Source organism: Zootermopsis nevadensis, unplaced genomic scaffold (genome assembly GCF_977971745.1).
Source record: "Zootermopsis nevadensis isolate Lab colony 2312 unplaced genomic scaffold, Znev_1.0 Znev_ptg000020l, whole genome shotgun sequence".
NCBI classification, from domain to species: Eukaryota; Metazoa; Arthropoda; class Insecta; order Blattodea; family Termopsidae; genus Zootermopsis; species Zootermopsis nevadensis.
Window position 1 is genome coordinate 17,373,468 of NW_028259152.1, and position 14,817 is coordinate 17,388,284.

Here is a 14,817-nt window from a genome sequence, read left to right on the forward strand (position 1 = left end):
AATGCATGCGATTCTGGTCTGTATTCATCATATTTCATGAACGAGCTGTTTGCTATTTTCATTTAAGTAGGGCCTCGGTTCACAAGGAAATGAACATGTCTCAAGACGTACTTCAAATTCAATACCAAATTTGAACTGTGTCGAGGCTAAACACAAAACATTTTATGTATAAACTAAAATTCTCAGTCCTTGACAGTAAAATTGCAAAGCTGAAAAGGCGAATTCTCACAAATTCTTAAGGTAATATATTTGCGTCATATTGTGAATTAGGTTAATATTTTAATATTTTCCGTCAAATCACAATTTTTAATAAGATAATAAAATATAAAATATTTAAAATATCATTTCACGTTCCGCATCGAATGATCGATTTACAAATTGGAACGTCTCTTACGACATGTTTCGGTTATATTTAACCGTCCTCAGGTATAAATTAGATTTGTAAATTTAATCGATCATTCGATGATGAACGTGAAATGATATTTTAAATATTTTATTATCTTATTAAAATTGTGATTTGACGGAAAATATTAAAATATTAACAAATTCTTAAATCACAAAAGTGCAGTTTGTCAGCTACCAAACAAACGAGAGGCAGATTACAATTTACCGAACGTCATGGTGGAGTGGTTTTCGGGAAGTCCCGGGTTCAAATATCGGCCCTGAGACCGGCTATCCTGACGTGGTTTTCCCTAGTCCCTCCAAGCTACGACCACCTCCTTCCACATCCTTTCCAGTTCATTACCGGCCTCTCATTCGACGCTATATAGTCTGAGTTACTAAAGAGAGTCGTTACATTAACTATAAATAAATATAAAAATAAATAACATTAAAATTAATATTTCTTCAAGAAGTTTTCAGTAATACTGATTAAAATATTTTAGTTTATTCATCGCATGTCTCGATGAAACGAATATATTGTATTTTTCTAGTTAACATACACTTGTAATTGGCCAATAAATTATACACATTCGTGGGATGCAAAATTTATTCTGACAGGCCATAATTTATTTATTCAGAATTCAGTAAGATTCTGTTTGATCTCCGCACTCATGCATCGTCACTGTTGGACAGGAGAAGTAAGTGTGAAATCTGGCAGTGATTTATTTAATACATTCCTCGGTTCAACTACAAAGTTTACGATGCATTGATTCGTGGGTTCATAGTCTATGAAGAACCAAGTTCACGGGAAAAATTCCACTGCCCTGCTGAACGCTTTCCTGAGCCAGATGAATCCAATCCTGCGTACAAAACCACCGGAGAAATTATAATTAGCGTACTTTAATTCTTTCCGTTTTTGTTTAAGTTAGTTAAAGACAAAAGAATTCTCAGGCGAACGTTTAAAAGTGGGTAATATTTTAATAGTTAAAAGAAATCTGTTGTCCACCCACAAAAAATTTAAAAATTTAAATATTTCATTGACACATTCAGGTTTGTTTGTTAAAGCCGGTTAACATGAGACATCTGAAAACTTCACACGCCATCTTTATTATTATTCAGCCTAAATTAACACCAAAACACCCCAATGCGATCCGCTGTGGGGTGATTAGCTCTCCTGATTCGTATTCTGGGGGGTCCCAGGTTCAAATCTCGGTCCATAGACCGGCTATCTTGACTGAGTTTTCATGAATAAAAATTTTCTTGGATATTATCCATCGTCTAGTAAAATATAAAACGTAAAACGACGTTTCGGAGATGGGATTAGCTCTATCTAGTGGGCCCTACTGTGTAGGAACCTGAAGATTGAGATAGAGTCCCATCTCCGAAACGTCGTTTTACGTTTTATATTTTACTAGACGATGGATAATATCCAAGAAAATTTTTATACAATTGACTCTTCACCATCGTCAAGAAGTTTTAGATTTGATGAGATTTCATGGTTTTCCTATGTCTTTCCAGGTAAATCCCGGGGGCAGTACTTCAAATGACGCCACTCGTTGTCATCCTCTCATCCGACGCTAAAAAGTGTTGTTAAATAAATAAACCAAATTTTTGTTCACAGTCGTGATTAATTAGACAGTCTCAGCGAGACGTTTCACTACATGCAAATAAAATTTCTCAGAATTCATAGGTGGTCCGTGATCTTGGGAAAATATCACAGAATACGCCATTAGAACTGAAAGGCGTCTAAGATATCGCACACTACAGAAATCTAAAATTACTTACGATTAACAGAAAATAACATAAATTGGAAAATGAAAATACAATAAAAACACTTCAAAAATTAATATAAATGCTAGTTCAAACAAAGAAATGCAAACACGAGAGAAAACAATTTTATATTGAAACTTAAATTTTGCATAAAATGTAAATCTGTCCTACCACACACCATGTCGGCGCTTGGGCGGAGAGGAAGTATAGCTCCTACTAATTCTTAACCTCGGCACTAGATGGAGTGAGTGGTTAGCCGTGCTTTGCCCCCGGGAAAGGACCCCGGTACCCAGAGGCTGGGTGGGCCCCAGAACCGGTCTGGACGCAGAGGCTGGAGAAAAACAGACTTAAAGCCTTTTAAATAAAATAAGAGACAAATATGTATCAGGTATGAAGATGGCTGTCTTCTGGGTTGTAGCGCGGAGTAGTCTGGTAGAAGTTTACCAGAATTTCAGACGTATTTGATGAATCCCATCGCCCTGATGATGGAGGCCGCAGGTACCTCTGAAACGTCGGTAAAATTCTACCAGACTACACGGTGCTAAAACCCAAAAGACAGCCATCTTTGTACTCAGTGCCGTGGGAACTTGGATGTCATATAGATATCAATTAAATCACTGAGAGCGATAATCAATATATGATTTAAGTTGAAATAAAAATAACCGGAAAGCAGAACCTTTAACCGTGTAACGCGTATAATTATCAGTTATCACCAGCTTTGTTTAATATGTACAAATGAGAAATATAATGCGAATATAAGATAAATATTTAAACATGCATGTAATTCTCTTTGCAAATGATGAGATAAAAATGCAAAATTAAGAAGATAAATTGCAGTTATCTGATCATAGACAGAATTAAATTAGGAAGAAAATGTCGGATGTCAATTTCAACATAAAAAAATTTGTCTCACTATCCATAAGAATGAGACAATAATAGAAAATATCTAAGAAGTTGATAATTTTTATTATTTCATATCTAAAATACGAATAAATCTCGTATCATATGGAGCAGGAAATATACGTAGAAGTTAGAATTTTATAGCAACGGTCTTATAGACGCAATTTCCAAACCATCAAAATTTTATAAAAAAAAACACCTAAGTTTATATGATAATAAACAGTGAATCCAAAACAAGAAACCAGGATTACAGCAGTTGAAACGAAATTCAAAGATACGAACCACCAGATCGCACGGCGCAAGGCAGCCATATTTATGCCGATGATGCGAATTTATTTGGCGAAAACAAATATACAGAAGCCTGATTTTACTTTGTAGAGATACACGCAGAGAAATTCAGAGCAGACTAAATTCTGGGAACGACTGCTAACAGAATGTTTTGTTTTAATATTCGTCTCTTCAGGGAAATAAAGTGTGACTTTTCGTGTTTTTGTACGGGGGGGGTGAAACTTGGACAACCATTTTAGGGGAAGAGCGCAGACTGAGAGTGTCTGAGGAAGAACGGGGCTAAGAGAGATGCAGTGACAGGAGGCCGGAGAAACTGCATTTTGAGGAGTTCCCCAATTTGTACACCTCAACAAATGCCATTGGGTAGAAAGGGACATTGGTTGGGCTACTACACATCATACCCAAGGGTTTGAACCAAGTACTTCTGAGAGGATAACCTCAAGATTATACACATTCAATGTGTCATCTGACACTTCCATCGGCTTCGACTAAACATTGAGCGTCGAGTGGTTAGCATTCCTGTTCCGTATTCGGGAGTTTCCGGGTTCAAATCTCTGCTCTTAGATGAGCTACCTGATTGACTGTATTTTCTGGTTTTTCCTCAAACACTCTAGACAAATGCCTGCATTTTTACTTTAAATTAGGCTGGAACTAGTTTCTTCCATATCATTTCCGGTTCATTGTACTCTGTAATGACCGCTCTACAATTATACGCTATATAATATGAGCAATTGACAGCGTTGTTAAATAAGCCATAAGTTAATATATAAATTTATTGTCAATGAAATCCTAAAAATAATCTTATTCCAGATTCCTTTCGCATGGAAAGGATAACACAACAATTTTAGGTACGTATTTAAGACGTTGAAACAAATTATGAAGACATAAATGCGAGACCGAATTTCTGGGGAGGTTTCTGCAAAATTGCATGCTTTCCGTCATGTCAGTGCTTGTGCACTCATCATGCAATGTTTCAGTCCCCTGTGTTAAGCGTTTCTAGTGGCGAGCACCCCAGAAGTTCGTACTTTCAAGTAGTTAACGAGTACTGGATACATCCACGCCTCTACCTTCATACCAAGCCTGAGAGTAGTCGGGACAATTTTCCACTACAGCACACGGCGTCCTCTGGCTTCCAGACATGGACGCTAGACGCCGGTGTGTTGAATAATCAGTCGAAGACAGCCGATAAGGGGTGGTACTCCAGCAGATTACACACTGACACGACGATAAGGCCTTGCCTTCTGCATTTAAGTAGGACGAGAGCCTCAAGTCGAGGTTGGAGCTTAAGTGAAGGAAGTCATAATGCGATTCATGTTTCGTAAACATTGCACCTAAATGCTAATAAAACCAAACGCTGGGCTCGTAGTTCGTAATCGGTACGTCCTGACACTAGGTAACAGCACCAAGCTGTTCTATCGGCTCAGCTGAAACAGCGGAGTGGCGGGGGAGAGTTCCTGCCCGGTAGGCAGCCCGCCTGTCGCTCAAATAACATGGCTTCCAGCCTCGATTCAGAATTAACGTGGACCATTTCTCCGTGGATATCAGGGCCACTGAGATTTTGTGCCATTTTTCATTTGCAAAGTTGGCACACACCAAAATACTACACGGCAGATCAACTCAGAAGACCAAAATCTTTATACACATTTCTGTGAAAAGAGACGCTAATTTGGGGCTGGTAAATTTCACTCTTCTGTACACAAAAATTATATCCAGAATACACACGTGATTTATTCTGGCTGATACGCTATATTGTGGACACTAAGCGTCAAACAAGTATATCACATATTTTTATGAAAAATTTAACAAATTAAATAACTCTGTAACTAAAATATTTGATGCAAATTTTTGTTCAGCGTGTGTCCTTTGTAACTGAATTACGTTTTCTTGTGTGCTCATTGATATAAATACATTTTAATCTGAACCAATAACATCTTTCACGCATTCAATAAACTTCTTTTTAAACACAATTTTCTTTCTGTACAAATTAAACATTAAATTTATTTTAAAAATATTTTAAAATCGTTTACATTCATAGGTTGGCAATCAATTTTTCAACAGCATTAGTAAAAATATTCAAATAATTCTGATCGTAGATTCTGAAGAAAAAAAAGTACATTTTAAAGGGAGATGTACTTTAAACAAATTGCCACTTAAACAATCGTGTACCCACTCAGATTCCTACTTTAAAACTAACTGTAACTATAATCTTTAATTCATTTTCGTTCGTCTATTTTTCTTTCATATTTTTAATCCGTCACATGACCTGAATTCACCGCTAAAAATCCTCTTTTGATCCAAGTTCTTCAACTTTTCACACACCAATCACGAAGACATTTCGCAGAAACTCAGATCGACCTGGCCCACAAGACACTATTCGTAGTAGCACACATTTTTAGAGCACTTACAGAAAAATCTGGCCCATGCATTGATTTAATTTTTTTTAAAATGCCGTCCTTCAAAGCAGAAGCTTGCTTAAATAATAATAATTCAGGCCGGACCGCGAAGAAAACACAACGCCTCACCATTAGTAAGATCAACTGGTTAACGCTGTTTAAGGAAATAATCGCTGTTTACACTGATAATCATACGAAACCCATGATTATTAAATCAAGTGGTGCATACAGTCTTATGGGTTTAACTACGCACGTCAATGCAAATGGCAACCTCAGAGTCGAATGGTTGGAAAATCGCGGAAGAATAATTGGGAAAACTTATCCAGCTATTTCAAGTATTTTGGCCAACGAATGCACAAATTTAAAACCGTCAATGACATATTATTCATATACGTTCTTGGCAGATGATCCAGAAGTGGTTTGCCATTGCCTTCTTCTGTGTGTGAATGGAGTAATTGTTGGGATGCCACGGAGGAAAACTCCGTGTTGCCTAGACCACGGCCTTGCCCAACACAAGTTATAAATTCGGGCACCGCCGGCAATCGAACCCGAGACCCCAGGATTACAAGGCCAGCGTTCTAACCGCCAGACCACCTCATCTTATTATTATTTAGTGTTCTGTCTGACGACAGGTCCATATGAACAGGATCCTTCCATCCTTTTCTCGGACTGGGACCTGTTCATATACGTTCTTGGCAGAAGATCCAGAAGTGGTTTGCCATTGCCTTCTTCTGTGTGTGAATGGAGTAATTGTTGGGATGCCACGAAGGAAAACTCCGTGTTGCCTAGACCACGGCCTTGCCCAACACAAGTTATAAATTCGGGCACCGCCGGGAATCGAACCCGAGACCCCCAGGATTACAAGGCCAGCGTTCTAACCGCTAGACCACCGTGGCTATTGTTACACATTGCACATAAATAATAACACTGCAGGTCAGAGTTCAACATCGCAAGCGAAACTTGTCCCTGGAGCTCAACTAAGCACCACGCCATGCAGATGTATGAAGAAGTAAGAGTTATAACTCCACGCCCAGGTCGCTTTGCTCCCGGGGTATGGACCACCGGATAGGATCTGTAACAGAGATACCTGTCGGCGGGTTGTGGTACTAATTATGCATGCTCCTCTGTTTCGCAGTCGAATTTGAAACCAAAATGGGGAGGAAGACGAATAAGAGGAAGGAGATAGTAGAATGCGACGGAAATGTAGAAGACCCAAGAATTCTGGCATCAGAAATTTTTGGGTCTGTAGTTCATAAACTATTACAAAAATTAAAATTTTCAACCACGTAATCGGTTAGCGAACCTTTTAATGAAGGCATCTATTTTATAGCGTGAGGATCCCTTCCTGTTTACTGCAACACCGGCCCTGCTCTTTTAATGGGGTCGTCCATGGCACTAAACGGGCGTCATTGTCTCTGACACAGGACGTAGTTGCTTCAGCCGGTGTGTGGGCGTCACGAGGCGATAAAACCTCCCACGACACTTTTTCCTATTCCTTTCCAGCGCTTTGTGCAATAATACAAACCGAAGTTCCAAAACCTCTGGAAGACGTGGGCGTCAATGAACTCCACACCCCCAAAACCTATTTATGTATCAATCTTTCTAATATTATCCTGAATTTCCTTCTCAGTCTTCGAAGAAGACATTTTTCAAGACGCTTCGTCGCCAAAGTCTTGTAAGCACGTGTCAATATCAATCTCGTCGGGCCTTAAACTTATTACAAAGACCACCATTTAAAACGCAATCGAAAACTAATTACGTATTTCAATTACGACATAAAAATTAGATCAGAAGGAGACCCACCCCCGTGACAATTGAGTCAAGGTCACCCTAGTTGCTAGGCCGAAAGGAACACACGAAGTGTTCATCGGCCCTAGGGCCTGGGGGGCACAAATCATAATCGCGTCTGGGCCAGGTTCAAATGATATCGATAATTTCGAGTTTTCTCGGGTCATTTTCTTCAAAGAGAAAGTTATCCATAGTCGCTCGTGAGTCGGACTAGAAAAACGACCCTTCCCAGAAACACAATTAATTAACTATTGTAAAATATATCGGGTTTCATTCGCTTTCAATTAAAAATGTCGGGCATAGGAGGGGCACGAGTGACGTATTTTAAGACGAACTTTGCTTTGGGTTCGGGTTGGATCGGGCCAAATGGTCCTCTCAGGCCGGGTTAAATCCTCAAATTTCAGCCAGTGAAGACTTCGGCAGTGAGAATGTTGTTTATTATCGGCTTAATCTGAAACCAGTCTGTCTAGCGGTTAGAACGCTGGCCTTGTAATCCTGGGGTCTCGGGTTCGAATTTATAACTTGTGTTGGGCAAGGCCGTGGTCTAGGCAACACGGAGTTTTCCTCCGTGGCATCCCAACAATTACTCCATTCACACACAGAAGAAGGCAATGGCAAACCACTTCTGGATCATCTGCCAAGAACGTATATGAACAGGTCCCAGTCCGAGAAGAAAAAAGGATGGAAGGATCCTGTTCATATGGACCTGTCGTCAGACAGAACACTAAATAATAATAAGATGAGGTGGTCTAGCGGTTAGAACGCTGGCCTTGTAATCCTGGGGTCTCGGGTTCGATGCCCGAATTTATAACTTGTGTTGGGCAAGGCCGTGGTCCAGGCACCACGGAGTTTTCCTCCGGGGTTTCCCCGGTTTCTCCGGGGGTCACAGCATAAGGCAGCTTCTTGATAATTTTACGCCATTTATTTTGAAGCATCTGAACAACTTTACAAGAGTAGTTTTTGAAGACAAATGCAGACTGTCCACAAAATGAGAACTACCTGCCTTTTTTTCAAAATTCACCTGGAAGAATGTAACAAGATCGCCAAGCACATTCACTTTTCACCCTCGAAAATACACGAGGACGGATGTTTGTTGCACGACAATATTTAATTTCCTGGTGGGCCCAAATGGACTTTGCACACGGCTGTTGGTTTAACTGCTCCGTATTTGAACTTTGCTGTTCCCGACGTGAGTCCACACGCGTGCAACGTCTCTTCATTGCAGACACGAAGAACTGCAGAAAAGTTACTCAGGAAACCCTACGCACGCTTAGACAGAAAGATAATATTATTGTAGCGATGCGTGAACTGGAGTCACGTGGCTCAGGTTAGGGACCAGTAGCGTGTTCTTGTGAACACAGCGATGAACATTTTGGTTCCACAAAAGGCGGGCAATATTTTTGTCCAGCTGAAGTATTATCGGCTTCCCAGAAGGACAGAGGGCTAGAAAAAATATCTAGTGCTGACAGGAATACAATTTATTCACAGATGTTTCCTTAATCTCTTCTCAGGAATTAGCGTCAAATGGTCCATAAATGTGTAACTTCATTTCGAATGAGGTCAACTTTACCTTGCAGCCTGCAACAGCATCAGTTGACGTTGGTGAGTGACCTTGGGAAACAAAGTGATTCAGGTAATCGTCGTCCTGGTCCATATTCAGTCACATAAGAAAGCAAACTCTTAAGATTCATTCCCTCTAGACGTTGTTTGATAGGTTGGATCGAGGGATGCTGAGTTCTCGACTCGTTCTTCAAATCGACTTCACATGGTGAGAGTCTGACGTCAGGCCGGAGCTCTTACCTTTGTTTACGCTGTAGATTTCAAACTGTTCTACCCGCAGCAAAATGATTTCAAGAGAAAGACGTGTTTCACCGAAAGGAATTCTGACATTCTGTGTCATCCGTCACAAACACGCAACCTTCTGGTAATCGGATGCCATTGTCAGAGCAACTTCCTTCTGGCCTCCACGATGTCGCCACTGCGGCTGTGTCTCGAGCATGCGCATTTGGACGCGCGGATGGCAGTGCGCATACGACAAATGACATTTTCAGACTTTATCTTTCACAAGACAGAAACCGCATTCTTGTAGCTTGTACTGACTTCACAGTAAAACCTGTATAATGTGGTCATTCCCTCCAAGATACCCTGCTGACTACATTAAATTCACACTCCAGCTATCCACTGCTGGCCGATATTCAAATTTGCAGAAAAGTAAAATATCGAAGATTTGCTGTTAACTGTTATTAAACACACAAAGAGTACACAAGGCTTCAATATCGCTTTATAAATCGCTCAACGTAGGCTTAGAACTGGTACGATAACAGAGCATTAAATTAGAAAAATCAAAGTTCTCATTTCATGCAATACAATTCAAAACAAGATCTCTTGTGTTTTCATTAATTTTTTCTAAGTCCTGCTCGAACAACTGGACTACAGCGAGGAAACTGACATTTCAGGTTCTCAGGGCGACGAGCATGAAGATGACACTTCTAGGATGCTGTTTCGTGTAGTCGCACAGAAAGTTTCAAGGGTGCTTAATGACTTCATCATCACCCTGGTTACGAATGCAGCAAGGACCTCCAGAAGACAACAACCTTAAATTCACAGAGTATTATTATTGAAAGGAAAGGAGGCTCCCTTCCAATTGTTATAATTAGTATAAAAAGAACTAACTATAAAACTCTTCTAAGACCCCTCAGAAGTCAAATCTCACAGTCTAATTGCAAAGCGTAATATCAAAAATATTCACGAATATTTACAAATGCATCAAAAATTACGCACATAACGCGTAAAAATAAAATTTTAATAAACTTGAGGATTTTATTTTATTAGCAGTCAATAATTCAAATTCTATCAGTAATAACATATTTTATTATAATATAATTAATGTACAGGAAATTCTGGTAAAAACGTAAGGTGTATATACTTTCCTTTCTTATTATACTACAAACGTTTAATGACGATTTATTGTTACGTAACTTTCATTAGCACAGAATGCAACTAAGTCAGATCTGTATCAAATTCCACACGTCGTGCTACAGAGCTAGACTACCTACGACTATTACTAAAATCAAAAGTTAGGTTAGGTTAGGTTGGGTTAGGTTATGTTACGTTAGGTTGGGTTGGGTTAGGTTAGGTTAGGTTAGGTTGTGTTAGGTTGGGTTAGGTTATGTTAGGTTCGGTTAGCTTAGGTTAGGTTGGGTTGGGTTAGGTTAGGTTAAGTTAGGTTAGGTTGGGTTAGGTTAGCTTAGGATAGGTTAGGTTAGCTTAGGTTTCCGAAGACCCACTGTTAAAAACATACTTCTGGTATCAACTTTGACTGGTGCTGAGGTCTCACCTCCAAGTCCAGACGGTACACGTACCGATTTTTCTGACGTTTCGACATTTTAAAAGCTCAAAGCTCATATCAAACTCCATACAAATCCATTAATTTAATCAAAAGTTGTTATGGGAGACATTCTGATACCATAAACGTAATAACTTATAAAACCTAGAAAGAAACAAAAGATGAACATAATCCGTTATTTCCACAGCTTCTCATTTCTTAACTTATTAAAAAAATGACAAATGAAACTTTAACCTGATACAGCGACAGTTCACGTCCATCATTATAAGGGCACGTGCTACTTCGTGACCGAAAGTGTACAACACAATTTAAGAACGCGCCATCGCCTGAACTGATCACGACAACGCAGTGTAACGATATTACGTCATCACCACTCTTATTAATTTTATATTTATTTTGGATTTCATGAACCCTTGTTTCTCCTCAGGAATCCGCCTTCCAAGTTGCTTATGTGACTGGGGTCTCGGGTTCGATTCGCGGCGGTGCCCGAATTTATAACTTGTGTTGGGCAAGGCCGTGGTCTAGGCAACACGGAGTTTTCCTCCGTGGCATCCCAACAATTACTCCATTCACACACAGAAGAAGGCAATGGCAAACCACTTCTGGATCATTGCCAAGAACGTATATGAACAGGTCCCAGTCCGAGAGAAGGATGGAAGGATCCTGTTCATATGGACCTGTCGTCAGACAGAACACTAAATAATAATAAGATGAGGTGGTCTAGCGGTTAGAACGCTGGCCTTGTAATCCTGGGGGTCTCGGGTTCGATTCCCGGCGGTGCCCGAATTTATAACTTGTGTTGGGCAAGGCCGTGGTCTAGGCAACACGGAGTTTTCCTCCGTGGCATCCCAACAATTACTCCATTCACACACAGAAGAAGGCAATGGCAAACCACTTCTGGATCATCTGCCAAGAACGTATATGAACAGGTCCCAGTCCGAGAAAAGGATGGAAAGATCCTGTTCATATGGACCTGTCGTCAGACAGAACACTAAATAATAATAAGATGAGGTGGTCTAGCGGTTAGAACGCTGGCCTTGTAATCCTGGGGTCTCGGGTTCGATGCCCGAATTTATAACTTGTGTTGGGCAAGGCCGTGGTCTAGGCAACACGGAGTTTTCCTCCGGGGTTTTCCCCGGTTTCTCCGTGGCATCCACTTTCACCATCTCGCAAAAGGCGGTCACAGCAGGAGCGTTAAATGTCGTGGTCCTGATCGAACCCATGTACTGTTGGGTCGTGAATCCTGCTAACCACCAATGCACACGAAGCTGTGTGTTGGTCCAACACCTTATCAGGCTTCGAGAGAAATCGAAGGGAGTTCACGTATTTTGAAACTACGCGACCTAACCAAATTCACGAAGATTTAAAATCAGAAAATCCTTGGTAACATTCAATTAAGAATCGGCGCCGAGGAGAAGACGAAACAGGAGACAGGAGAAGAATACATAAATCGTAGCTTCATACGAAGACGTAGAAGACATTTCAACAGATGGAAAGATAATATTAAAAAGGTCCTTAATGTAAACGCGTGTGAGGGTTTTGACTGGAGTCGACTTTTCCAGGATGGGATCTCGCGACATTAACAGGTGAGGGAATTTATCGATTAAGTTAAGTGAGTATTAAGCTTCAGAAGAACTCTGCTCATGGAATTAATTATTCGTACGACATCAACAAAATATAAACACAAAATTCAAATTAACACATACAAATAATAATTCAAGAAAGCTTATTAAATGAAGTTGCGAACAAGATACCTTAATTATGAGACAAATTGTAAGTTACGTAATAAAGCACGTACCAGGAACAATACAAAATCCAGCTTTCTGCTCGTATTCACATTACAGAAAGCCAAAGCTACACGTTAATATCAATTCTGACGAAACATGTTACAGTAACCACTGTTTGCTCGTCTTGAGAAAAACATAAATTAGAGCTCAGTCAACTTCCGTTTCGTTCACAGAAGGCGCGATAGTCGAAGCCTTCAGACGTGCAAGGGATCTACGAATTTAAACACGTGAAACGCATTTCTTAATCACACAATTAAAAAAAAATCTAATCAAATTACGTTATTCAGACAAATATAACATTAATAAAATCTTTTTAATTTGGGAAGGAGACAAAACAAAGAGCTTATGATCAAACCCTGTTCAAACTCTTTTATTTCCTGACTTAATAACACTGGAAGCATATATATATATTTTTTCCAATACATTTTACACTTTAATCTGCAATTTTAATTATCACGTCTTCGGTGAATCTTGAAATATGTGGCGATTCTGAAAATTAAAACGTACCTATTCGAATTTGGCGCTACAAAATCTGGAACAACTTCTTCAGTTCAACCATGAGCTGCCAGTCTGTTTTCACTAAGTCGTCTCGAAAGTAATCCTTGCAGGCATCTATCGACTGTCGACTGATCTGTAATCCAAGAAGTATACATCATCAGTACCACTCTGCGTATAACACACGTGGACTCGACGCGCGCCTCTCTCCAGAAGCCAAGACGCACGAAGACGCCAGTAACCACTCTCCTTCATGACGATCCACTGCAGATATTTGCTGTTTTAAATCTTGCTTTTAAAAAAAATCTACAGTTTCTATCGGGAAACAAAATCCAGTGGGAACTCCCCAACTAAGCGAAATACCTGCTTGGCCTCGGGGAATCCTCAATCCTGACACCCAACTGACGCAGGTAAGAATATTCTATCGAGAATCGTCAGTGACACTGGAAAATCGCACGAATGTTTCCTAGGAAGGAGAGAGATCACTTTAAAATTGACAGCGGGACCATGGAATCGGCCCCGTTCTCTAATAACACGCGTGTTTTACAGCCAAGTCATTCAATTCGTCATAAAATGTTGATGATAAGTTTTCGGACCTTGTCCATCGTCTGATGTTAAAATGAGTTTGTTGATAACTTTACAGAACTTATGATAATAACAATTAAGAGTTATGGTGGCTGCTTAAGGTGACCCTCGATGCATGTTTCCGCACGTCGGATCAGGTGCTGGAGGTCTCTTTCAGGCAGAAAAAAATAACGCTCATCTGTCAAGTCACAATTCGAACAATTTCTCTCGGGACGACAATCCACGGCATTTGAAATCCATTCGTCGAAACCCCACATTTCGATTCTGAGAGGACGCCTGTGATTCGGGAACAAAAGAATACGAGTCCCTTGTTCATCGATAAATTCGTTCAATTTGATTGTCTTCGTGGTAACACCGAATACGTCTGAACCAACTCCGTAGTCACCTACAGCTGTCAGCAGAGTAAGGGCCACCGTTTGCTTGTTTGAAAACGTCTGCTGCCCGGAGGCACGGATCACACCGGATGTCCATAACTTTGAGCATCTGCTGTAACTATTAATTATTATGACCACTTTTGTAAAGTTACCAACAAACACATTTGCTCACAACTCACGAACAAGTCGTGTGCCGACCGGCATCCACAGGAACTTCTTTCAACGTCTCAACACGTGGTATACGTCCGACCCAACATTTCTGAAACACCCTGTATGTTGTCTTAGGTTATTATGGAGTTGAAATGTAGTAGCCCGCGTTTCCACACATCAACTTACACTCTTATTCTGATTCGAAGGCGTAATACTACGTCCGATCGTCATATTGTGGCCTTAATAATAAGAATTACATTACGAAACGTGCGCGGAGGCGGATAATAATGTTTTATCCGCAAAATAATGAACCTCTCGGTCCCGCTGAAGATGTGAAATTTGTTTCCTGCTCTCTTCTCCAGAACTCTGCTCCGTGTAATTTACGAGTGGATAAACACAAATGACAAATTACATTTAAATCTGTTGTATAGCTTGAGCACGAAGGGACGGCCGGACCTTCCCATTACACGTTCACTTTACGCAAACAATACGAGAAGGTTAGACACGCAATGAATAATTTTAATGCGCGTAATATATCAATGATTTAAAATGATACAACG

The 14,817-nt window shown here is 40.2% G+C and overlaps 1 protein-coding gene across 6 annotated transcripts in view; it reads right to left on the reverse strand.

Moving 5' to 3' along the window:
• Positions 1–1,088: 1,088 nt before the first annotated feature.
• The window catches only part of eIF5B (eukaryotic translation initiation factor 5B), a 60,865-nt gene continuing 47,136 nt past the window's right edge, over positions 1,089–14,817 (reverse strand). For 2 of the 6 annotated variants that reach the window (XM_022073423.2, XM_087352029.1), the window contains one exon: positions 12,997–13,284. In XM_022073423.2, the coding sequence (XP_021929115.2) occupies positions 13,177–13,284 (108 nt within the window). In that variant the 3' untranslated portion in view covers positions 12,997–13,176. Of the gene's footprint in view, positions 1,242–8,975; positions 10,115–10,857; positions 11,011–12,499; positions 12,865–12,996; positions 13,285–14,817 lie in introns of those variants that run through there. The other 4 variants (XR_002544563.2, XM_087352028.1, XM_022073425.2 and 1 more) reach the window with 4 other exon arrangements.